The sequence below is a fragment of the Chelonoidis abingdonii genome, chromosome 4 (assembly GCF_003597395.2).
Source record: "Chelonoidis abingdonii isolate Lonesome George chromosome 4, CheloAbing_2.0, whole genome shotgun sequence".
Classification (NCBI taxonomy): Eukaryota; Metazoa; Chordata; order Testudines; family Testudinidae; genus Chelonoidis; species Chelonoidis abingdonii.
In genome coordinates, this window is record NC_133772.1 from 70,805,744 (window position 1) to 70,817,632 (window position 11,889).

At 42.7% G+C, this 11,889-nt stretch overlaps 1 protein-coding gene across 4 annotated transcripts in view; it reads right to left on the reverse strand.

Annotated features, from left to right (window-relative positions):
- The window catches only part of PAMR1 (peptidase domain containing associated with muscle regeneration 1), a 68,544-nt gene extending 58,235 nt beyond the window's left edge, over positions 1-10,309 (reverse strand). For 3 of the 4 annotated variants that reach the window (XM_032805102.1, XM_032805100.1, XM_032805099.1), the window contains exon 1: positions 10,089-10,309. In XM_032805102.1, coding sequence (XP_032660993.1) covers positions 10,089-10,161 — 73 coding nt within the window. In that variant the 5' untranslated portion in view covers positions 10,162-10,309. Of the gene's footprint in view, positions 1-10,083 lie in introns of all 4 variants that reach the window. The other variant, XM_032805101.1, reaches the window with a different exon arrangement.
- Between the last annotated feature and the right edge of the window lie 1,580 nt (positions 10,310-11,889).

Sequence of the window (11,889 nt, forward strand, 5' to 3'; positions counted from 1 at the left end):
GGTTTTCATGATGGAAGAAAAGGCCATTAGATCCAGGCACAAACTGCACATAAGAAACCAGCTGCAGGTCATGGAAACTGTGAGCAAGAAAGAGCAATGTTATTAAAGAATGCAAATGGCAGGGGAAAAGGTGTTAGAGAGTGGGTGGGAGTAACTGGTTGACTTAGGAGCATGTCAGTATAGTGTGGAACTTTTCACCTCTCAGTCACTGGTTCGAGTCCAGTCCTTTTTGGCGGTAGTGATCTGGGATCTGATTTTTAAGAGATCTTCAACCTCGCCTTTGCTATTGTAGGTATGTTTCCAGGTCTATCTACCTGGTCTGCAGGTTCAGTACGGTACTTAGATGTGTGCATCCTTTTTATTTGCACTCACAGTTATTAGTAAGCACATAAATGCACCTGTAATGTTGAGGGCCATTACCATCTGATGGTTGTCCAGTACCCAGCAGGAATGGAGGGATCCAGCCTGGCATCCCCAGCTTACTATGTACTAATGACCCCTTTGTGAGCCATCTCATCAGAGAGCCCAAAGACTCACTCGAGGGTCTCACCCCCCGGGTGGTTAACCCAAGCCTCGGCAGGATCCACACAGCTATTTTCAGCACACTAACATGAGCCCCACTAACACAGGTCACTCCACTTACACTGTAGACGTGCCTATCAAAGCTATTGCAGAGTGGGGTTCAGTTTAGTTTGTCCTGGGAGCTGAACTGCTGAATAGGAGAGTCACAGTCTGTGCACTGACCCTAGGACTGGTCCTGTGGAAAATGGTTTGTTCTTAACCTCTTTTTGCCTCTACATAAATGATACTCATATTCTCACTTATATAGCATATATTACACAGGGCTGACCCAGGGATGAATCTGGGCCTTTGCACTATAGCAGCTCCATGGCTAATCTTCAGGGCTGTCAACCTTTCATTAGTACCCAATGCACTCTGCAAATGAATCCACAGCAAGTCTAGTCCTGAGGAATGCTCCCTGGCTGTCAGCCTCCGACATAATTTCTCTTTCCTTCCTGCCTAGGATTCTTTTATTCCTTGTTTCAAATAGACTTATTTCATCTTCACCTTTCTAAAAAGGCAGCTGCCCCCTCCCGCCGAGTGACCTGCTTGTGCTGCCCAGCATGGAGTGTGGCAGAGGAACTGAAACAGTTTATTAATCACATCGCCTTGACAGAAGAGAGTCTGTGTTTTCCATCACCGGGATGGTCGGGGCATACATATGACTCACCCAGCCACCTCCTTGCCAAACCTCAAATGCAATCCTATCCCAAACTGCAGGACCTCAGAGAACGAGGTGATAAAGTCCCACAAGAAATTATTTTATTACTACTCACGTCAGAGGAGTTGACAGAACTATTGTTTGCAATTCAATGAAAACACAAGCAACCAAAATGTAGCTTTCACTGCATCCTTCTGAAGAGCTGGAAACCTCTCCAGAGAGGGGTGCATCTCTCTTTCCACACTCTGCACCCCTCCCGCAAATAGTTCCATGGTATTTCTTTAAGTTAAAAAAAAAAAAAAAGCTTAAAAGGGTTTATATAGACAATAAGGTCTTACTGAAATAAGGGCGAGGTGGCTGGGAAGAGAGAAACTCTAAATCACCAGCTTTACTCAGTCTGAGGGCTGGAAGAGCATGTAGCTCCTGGGGCCTGAGAATGGGATATGAGCCTGATTCCACTCTCGTCAAGTCTTGACACTGACTTCAGTGACGGTTGGACTGAGCCAAAAAGCATCAGCATTTTGCTGCTAGATCAGGGGCAACCAGACTAGTTCCAGGTTGTAGGGGGAGGGAACTGGATGGTTCTAGGGCGTTGGGAGTGAGATACAAAACCTTCCACATAAACTTTCAGAAAGTGTTAAGCACCTAAATCCCATTGAAAATCAATGGGATTTAGGCTCCTAAGTGACCAAGGGCTTGTCTACATGGAAAGTTATATGGGTATAAGCTAAAGTTAGTTATAACACTACAATTCCCCATGGACACTCTCTCATCCCCATGTAAGAGTGTGTTTTTTCAGTAATATCAGTATACTATACCAGCAAAGTGCTCTGAGGGCATTTGCAGTTTATACCAGCAAAGCTGTGATTTTGCTGGCATAGCTCATTCGACACCCACTCCCCATCAAACAAAACAAACTATACTTCTGGAGGTATAACTGCATCTGTGTTGGGGGCTTTTGCTAGCACAACTGTATCGGTAAGGCATCAAATCTCATCCCACTTCTGACCAACATACCCATGCCAGTGGAATATTATAGTGTAGACCTAGCCAAAGGCACGTTTGAAAATGTTACCCTGCACCTTTAAGTTATTAGCTGTAACCAGATTCAGGTTATCATGGACTGTATGACAGAAGAGAATGGAAAACTGGGATACAGAGACTTTCGCTTGTGGGCTCCATATTAGCCATGGTTTGTCAGGGACTGGATGACTCCGGGGGATTAGGAATGAGATATACAGTTTTTCATCTCAAACTAGTTAGTTCATTTAATCCTGATTTTCAAAATAAACATCCACACTTTTCCCCCAGTAACTAGAGAAAAAAGAGGGCAGTGCCCCAATTCCCATACTCTTTATACAAAAATGATACATTAATGCTGTCCAAAACTCACAAAAAGAGAGAGAATCCTATGGCACTGCTGGATCCAACAGTCAGATGGTTCCCAAGAGAAAGGAAGAGAGTATAAACCACATTCTTATTATTGTTTGAATTACGACAATTTCAAAACCTACAAGCTACTTCTGCTTTCTCATGGCTCACTTTCCCCAGCTGTAAAATCTAGTTAGTGATAGCAGCAGAGAATCCTGTGGCACCTTGTAGACTAACAGATGTTTTGGAGCATGAGCTTTCATGGGTGAATACCCACTTCGTCAGATGATACTTACCCTTCTCCCTAGTCTATGCTTTGAGATCAAGGAATGAAATTTGCTAGACAAGGGCTAATGCCTAGATCCTATTGCAATCAGTAGAGATTATGAGACAAAATATATTTGTGGATCCAGGTCTAAACTGGTAAAATAATAATAATTAATAAGAAACATTCCTGCAAATATCTTGATGTCACTTTTCAGGTAGCAACATCCTCAAATATACTGGACATAAGGCGAAGTTGTCAAGATAAAATAGTTAATTTATAAAAACCTAATCCCACATTTCAAAAAAACTAAAATCCATGTTACTAATCACAGTTTGGGCATTACCCGTCTTAATAATTAAGCATTAATTAAAAATGAAATACTTCTACAGAAATAAATTATTTTGGACTTCTTTTGTATGCTGTAATTTTTTGACCTTCCTTTATTTTTGCCAATGGTAAAAGACTGGTCAAGTTCACTTTTGCTTACATTCAGTTTCCTTAGTACATTGTTGCAAAATTTATGTTGCAAACACTCCAGGGGACTATAGAAATCCATTTAAAAAAATGGTTTTCATTAACGTTAAACAAATCACAAGTTATTTCTATTTTAATAATGGGTTGCACCTAATCTGGAGGCCTAAATTGACAGTTTTCCCTTTAAGTAATTATATCCAGAATTCTGACAATTGTGCTGTGCAAATTAAAAGCTTTTTATAATTAAGAGTAAGCTTGAACAGATACACTCCTTTTGCATCCCTTTGGACATTTATATAACCAGTTAGACAGGAAAAATACGACCCTTTTTATTTTATTTTATTCTTACTCTATGATACTCATTAACAACTGTTCTCTTGTATGGAGAAAGCTTGGGTCTGACTTTCAAGAGCAATTTTTAAAAGCTTTTCATTTTAAATAATGTTCCCTAGTGTTATACCTTTGAAATGAGTTTTTCTCATTAAAAAAAAATAGCACTGACAGAGGTGAAACCCAACAAGTGGTGATACATTTTCTTTCCCTTTCAGGTCTGTGCTTATTGGTTTTAAATTTGCTTTATTTTTTTTTATTCCATTGTACTTTCATTCTTGAGAATATTGCAATTAGCTCTGGTCCCCATCCTGTAGGTGTTGTGGGCTGAACTGACATTAAAGTCTATGAGAGCTCTGAGCACACACAGCAGCTATATAATTTATCAGCTGTAAACAAGAGAGAATCCTGGCTCCACTGAAGTGAATAGGAAAACTCTCCCACGGACTGTAATAGGCCCAGGATTTCAGTCATTGTCTAGTGGTCTGAGCACAAGCCTGGGAGTCAAGAACAATAGCTTTCTAATCCTGTCCCTAAAACTAATTGTTATTGATTTTGGGTACATCACTGAAGCCCTCCTGGGACCCTGGGTATGTACTCAAGTGCTTAGTCCCTGTTGCTGCACTAGCTAGATCAAAGCTAGCTTGGGTATCTTTGTGTGTGTTCCAGTCACACTTCTGAATGCAATGTCAACATAGCCACAGAGCACTAATTTTGGATGTCTTGTATTTTGGGTGCCCCATCTGAGATATCTAGAGACCTGATTTGAAAGGTGCTTCATATCTGCAGCCCCAGTGGATTGCAGGCATAGTAGTCGGTGCTTGGCACCTCTGAAAATCAAGCCCCTTCAAAATATCTCAAGTTGGGCACTCAGAAAGTGGGGCAACCAAAATCACAAATCGCTGCTGAAAATGAAGGTCTTTGTTCTACCCTCTTTTTGCCTCAGTTTCCATGTTGTACAAATGATGCTCATAATATCCAGCTTCCTACAGATGTTGAAAGGATGAAGGCAAAAATGTCAACTTGAAAAATCATACTCCTCTCTGAAATTTTTGTACTTACAATTCTTGGAAACAACTAAGATAGCTGAAAGGGGGAAATATTTTCCTGTTCTATTCAGTTTGCTTACTTTGTGCATTGGACAGCAACTTTGTGAGGACTCAGAGTCATTGTTTCCCCTGTTAGTATGTTTTCCCTGCTAGTTGTGAGGCGTTTCACACAGAAAAAAGGGAGGGAAGGAAGGAAAACAAAGGGAAAGTGTTTGTATATAAGCCACAAAAATTGGCAGGTGAATTCATGAACAAGTGCTGACACTGCTTTTAATTCTTTTTTATGCATTGCTTAGATTCCTGGTTAACATTGTCCCCTTAGTTATTGAATATTTATAAAGACAAAAAGTGCCATAAGTGTTATTCAATGATATTTTTATCATTTTTTAAGCGCTGAAGCTAGTTTTAATTCCAGATGCAGAAGTATATTTGAAGTGGACTAAACTACCCACAAAAAATACTTTCCATTTAAGTACTGTATTTTTTAAAGTATTAATTACACTTTTTAGTGTAAATACACCTGCCTGCTGCTGGATCAGATCTGATCAACTGTGTTTTATAAGCCCTTCATTAGTGGTTCTTAACCTGTTTAACCATTGTGGGCCACATATGCAGCTCTCTATGTTATTTGGGCCTCATCCACACAATATATATACTACCTATATGTCCCTGAGGATGTCACATGGGCCGCAACTGTGTACTGATTGGGCTGCAAACAGTGCTCTATACTGATAACAGTGTAATGGAGACTCTACTGTAGTTCAAGAGGTGGGGCCTGTTTTGATGCAAGAGGCTCCGAATACTGCAATGAAGTACTGAGTGGCCCAGATGTGCAGCAAAGTGACAACTGTGAAGTTCCTGGATGGCTGTAGAATTGTTACTGTATATTAAATACCAATACTAAGCACCAATTATACGCTTTATAAACACAGGAACTTTGCTTCTTAGCAAGAATACAACAACAAAACCCTCTCATAAGCTTTTCCTCTGTAGAAAGGAAAAGAAGGATTGTTAGTGGGGGGAACAAATGACTTTTCAGGTCTTTGTTCTGTCATAAATAGGAATTTGAATATGATTTTGAAGTTTGTTTCTCTATAAGAGTGACCTTGCCTGACCCATCCTAAAAAGCAACTCTGAAAATACCTCCATGTAACTAAAAACAAGGCCAAGTAAAAGTCTGACAAAAGTGAGGCTGTTTGAAAAAGTCTGAGAGTAACTTGGTATGTGCCGGGGCTGGAAGTGGGCCATCTAGGTGGTCTGATGGCAGGAACAGCACATAACAAGAATATTTCTAGGGTTTTCTGGTCCTTGATCTTCATTGCCGACGTGACACCAAATGAGTGGTCAGCCTAACGCCGAGCACAGTCTTCCAACACAAGAAAGTCAATGTTGTACCCATTCTAATTCCAGCATGGCAACACGAGCCCTACAAATCCCCTTTGTACAATAAATACTGCAGTGTTCTACAGGCCACCTCATCCCAGCAGGTATTTCTACTGACATTTTGAGGACTCTAATTTATAAGCAGTCGTGACAGGGACCAAGGGGTTGATATTTACCCCAGCGGCAGCTCTCAGTTCCTTGCTCCCCACATTTCAACAGCACCATTTTTTTCCCAAAGGCAATTTTTATCACACGCACCATTGCCCCATATTGAGAACTTTCTCCCTTCCTCATTGCCTTATACTGAGCCCACCAAAATAGCCTCTTCCCCTTCTGGGCAGGCTGATTGGGTCACTGACCAGAATGCTATGCTACAAGTACAGACCATAGCAAACCTTGTTCAGATCCTAATCTTCTCGAGCACCCTCCTCTTCAACCCACATCCTCCCCTAGCCCTGGAAACCTCAAACCCCACCTCCTCAGTGTAGGTTTTTGACCACTCAGGTCAAAATACAGGCCATAAACCAAAATGAGCAGGATGCTTTCAGCCTCTAAAGCACTCTGGGCCAGTCTGCCCCAACTCTGCCCCACTCTCAGCTTCCCCTGTGTAGTTTTGGCATTATTATCTTGCTGTAGTTAGTTTGCTATCATGAGTTTGAGATGGGTCTGTGACTGGGTAAAACAGCCGGGAAAGGGTTATGGGCTCCTGCCTGTCACATGAGCTAGCAAGAGACTTAAGGGAAAGGTGTGGCTTCCTTCCACCACTGAGAGGAAAGGTGAAAGACTTCTGAGGACTACAGGTCACCTTGGGCAAGGGAATTCCTTTGTTTGGTGTTACTCTTGAGTTTTTGTGTTTGATGAATGAACGGTGCAGAGAGACAAGGGCCTGAAATGGACTTGGGCAGGACACTGTTTCTTTCCTGAGCTGGAAGGAGAGCCCACCAGCACATGGAGCCCAAGCCCACAAAGCTCACCTCTTTATTAGGATATTGAGCTGAACTTGCCCAAAGTGTGGAAGGTGTTGGTCCTTTCCATTCTACAGAGAAGGGCAAGCCCCAAAGTTCATATCCATCTCCAAACAGTTCCAGCATCTGTGGGTGTTTGGAGAAAGGATTTTGGACTGAACTAGTCTCTAGTCTTTATTATGAATTCTTGTCCATCACCCTGAGCACCTCAGCAGGTTTGCTTACAAATAACATTCCTTGCAATTACGCACAGGGATATCAGGAAAAGCCATGAGGCTCACATCCCAGAATTTCCTTTCAATTGTTCCCATGGGGATGTGGGATTTACCCCCCTCTACGCAAGGGACATGGGGTTCTCTCACTAAACTAGAGCATCTATATTGTTTCTATAGCCCCTGACCCCATCCCCCTCTAATATATCCATATGGCAATACCTCCCCTGGTGGCTTCTGACCCTGGAAGCTCGGAATGTTGGGGTTTCATCTCACATAGGAGACAGCACCCAAAGTTATACTGATACTGACAGTATTAAGGTGGGGGTCCTCGTAGGTCTGGTGGATGGACAATGTACAGGGCACTGATGAGCTGGCAGGGCATCCTGCAAGCCTCTTGTTACCAGGTCTGGCCCTTGGGGTCCTATGAAAGGTAACCCCAGCTTTCATTTAGAATGAAAGTCTCTAGCCCTTTGTCCTTGTGAAGAGTCTAAAAATACATAAACTGAGGTAACCCAGTGGCTAAGATTGAATGCATCTGGATGTATCTTGAATTCATTTGGGGTCCACTTTTGCAGCAAGAGACATGGGGTCCTCAACATATGCACATCCTTTTTAGGAAATACGAATAAGCTATGCTTCAGGTTTATTCCAAAACCCAGCTCCTTAATTTTACCCCCACCCTGTCCCCAAATCCCCACAAAACTTGTATAGTAGGGTGTGATAATCATGGACAGAAATTGGTTACTTCCTTTGGTGGCATACCATTGTTTCTGAACCTGCCCCAAAATGTGAAGGCTGCTCTGCTCTTTAAAATGGTCCATCTTTTCTGAATGACCCTGCTATATGGGGAACGCCCTTCTTGCATCCCCCACCAATTCCTCCAGGTGTATGTGGGGAAAGCTCACATAGTCCCTGCACTCCTCCCTGCCACCAGCTATAGCAGTGCAAGAGGAGGAGCAGGACAGGAGATAGGGCCAATGTGCTGCTGCATTGAGAGGGAGTCCTACAATCACTGTAGCTCACCTCTTGCCATGCTGGTGCCTACCTTCCCAACATCTGAAGAATTAGTACCAGCAGGGGACCTGGAGGCCCATTCCTCCAATCACCAGCCAAGGAAAACCCATTTCACCACCATCATCAGCCTGGTAAAGACCTCCTCCCACCTCTGAGGCCTTCAGCAGTCAGGAGAGACCTGCCCACCTCCAGTTCCAAAAATGCACTCATCCACCACTGACCACCCAGTCCAACAACTAAGGGGGATTTACTCTCCACTAGAACAACCACTCCATAACTAGAGACTGTGAGGTTATTCTTTTGCCATCAGCAGAGGCTGTGGGATGGATGGACCCACCTGCCGTCACTGCTGCTAGGGTAAGGAACAGCTGCTGGGTAGCAGAGTCACATCAGGTAGAGGGGAGAGTGAAGCATGATTAATTGTGGGCTGAGGATTAGAGAGAAAGGGTTGATGCATTTGGGAGGGGAAACAATGGAAAGAATTAACGGGTTTTGTGGAGTGAGAGGCAGAGTATTTTTCCCAGGGAATGTTCACCTGTATCACTGAGTCAGAACCTTTTGGAGGAGCCCCTTGTTAACATTTTGGAAGCACATGACCTGCATAGAAAGTGCCCATCCTCCACCCAGGGCCTATCTGAGAGACAGGAATAAAATTGCGACAGAGGGAAGCCACTCTATTTATGCCTCTCTCCCCACGAAGACTGGGGAGGATCCTGAGCCATTATCATAAATACTGTGTTATTTATAGCTATTGAAAGCTGCATTGTCTGGGTCACTGGAGTGTTTACGTGACATTTACTGTCATTATTTTTTTAAAGAGATACTTACCTTACTGGGAATTCCGATATCATAGGTCTCTCACAACTGACATGTGAGCAGTGTTTCTCTGTCTTTTTGATACCAAGGACCAGCATGCTGCCTTCCTAAACTATATGTCAGGGATCTCTCAGGGACCGGCACTGGTCCACCGACCGGTCAGGTCATTGAGAAACAGTGATTTAGAGGCGCCTTATCTCTGAGTCCTCTGCTGGTTTCTAATGGGTAACACTCCTCACAGAGCAGCACGAAGAGCTGACATTAGGAGCCAATGTTTATAAGTAGCTAGAGCTGCATTCACATGTAAACAATGCACATTCTTAGGAATAATCATAATAAATGTGTGTGCTTCTATTGAAATGCTCATTGTTAACCTTATCAAGAGGGAACTGAGTATGCTGGTTCAGCAGAAAGTGGAATAAGAATTTGCTATAAAAAGATCATTCAGCTTTAACAAGGTTTCCCCTTTGAAACACTAATACTGGCAGAACTAAAGCTCAGGTCGGAAACAATGTGTGGCTTTTGTTTTTCTTCTTTCCCTGTTGTTTTTTTTTTTCTCCTCCCCTCTTGATGTTGGTCTCTGTTGCCAAGACAAACAAATTAAGCTTTACAAATCATAGACTTAAGTGCCCTTTCTATCATTATTTCCTTAGTGCGGAATGTTGAGAAAATAAAGCACTAAGTAGATGAAGTGATTGCACTCCCTTCTCTTGATGGCCATTGGCCAATAAATTCAGCCAGTTGTTTCCCTTTTAAGTCTGTTAAATGTCTCGGGAAATTATCCTGGATGTTTCTCACTGGTGCCAGTAACAAATAAATAAATAAATAAATAAATAAATAAATAAGCCCCTTCTATTATTAACATCCCTTCAGATCTCTCCTCTTCTCGGGACAGCAGCAAGAGATCAAAGCCCCCTGCCCATAGTAAAGGGAAGGGAAGCATTCAGCCATGTATAGAATGCACTCGCTTACTTACAGTACCTCTTGGCAAGCAGGAGATGAAAAAGAACTGGAGAAGTGCGAGTCCTATGTGAGTCCAGGGGGCTAGCTCCATGCTGCCCAGGCCAATGCAACGGAGTGACTGCTCAGGGAGAGGGATAGCAGGCGAGCTGCTTTTACTGGGACCTCACCAAGTCCAGGCTGCGAGGCATCTCGGATTTCAGACCTCTGCTCACTCCCATCATCACCAGAGGGGAACTACCTTCAAGAGACTCCTCAGGCGTCCAGAAGCACGACGTCACCCCAAACCTCTCCACTGCTGCATTAACCCTTTCTGGGCTCCAGCAGGCAACCCACTTTATTGATCCCCACCCCAAATATCCTCCATTAAGGGGAATAATGCTCAAATTTAGACAGCATTTTTCATCTTCAAAGGGAAGAAATTATAAACGAAAAAAAATCCTTTGTATGTCTTACCAGCTAGTGTAAATGAGCAGAAGGTGCCTGTATCCCCAGTAGAAGGTGCTCAGTGCAAGGTCCCTTTAACTGTGCAGGAGTTTGTGTGCTGGTCGAATGATGCATGTTAGTGAAAGGCTGGGCATGCATGGGGAGAGCATTCCTAGCACCCCCATCAGTGGCCAGGAATCCTCACCACGTGAAACGTGCTGCTCGAGGATGCCTCTGTTATAACATAACCTGAAGAAGAGCTCTGCCTAGGCTTGAAAGTTTGTCTCTTTCACCAACAGAAGCTGGTCCAGTAAAAGATATTGGACTCATGTACTTTGTCTCTCCAACATCCTGAGACCAAGGTGGCTACAACAACACCACTGTAACACACATTTTTATGCAGGGATCAAATAATGAATAAGGTTATTTAAAGATTTGTTCCACTATGGCGATAAAATGCAAAGTGCAAAAGGAATGGCTCGGAACACCTACCTTAGTAGGTGACAAACTTTTGACAGAATAGTTTTCTATTGGAAAATGTAGTTTTGTTGAAATCTAAATATTTCAAGGGAACACGTCAATTTTAAGGGAAGAAAGTCAAAACAATTCATTCTGACTTTATCATTGCATTTTAATTTGATTCAACTTTTATATTATATTTTAATATTAGATTTATTTTATATTTATAATGCTTTGTATTATAGCATAATGTTTCAACATTATCAAAATGAAGTGTTTTGATATTTCCAAATTGAAAATTTCTACTTTTTGTTCCCATTTAGAACAAAAGCTAATTCAGTGTTGGAATTTCTTGCTGCATGGAAATTCTCTTTTCTGACCAGCTCTACCATGCACCTATATCTCCCTATAAGGTCTCTAGGTAGGTTGGGCAACTTCAAGAATCTCAGAGCAGTAGCCAGTGCCATGAACAACACGCCTCCATGACCCATGCCCCCAACTATTTTCCTTGCTGTCACAGATCCTCCCCTACTGGTGGCTCCTCATCTGCCCTCAGCCTCTCGCAGGAAGAAGAGCAGCTGTAGACTTGTGATAAAATCTAAGGAGTTGGCAGCACAGTTTTTGATTTCACTTTGCAAGAGCATATGCAAATATTGTTTTCTCAGTTTCGATCCTCCTCAGTTTGAACTCCCAACACCTGTTGCTTCTTGTCTCACTTTGAACCCAAAATCTCCAAGAGCGGCTTGGTTGAAACACTAAGTTTTACCTGCTATCACAATAGAGAAGCAGAAAATCAGAAATCTGACATATTTTAGATGCAAAACTCTAAAAAGGCCCAGGTTCATGAGCCTTACAAGGGATCATGTCACTGACCAGACCTGATTCCTGACTGCCAGTTCTGCCACTCCAGTCAATAAACTAGTCATTCTCCTCTCTG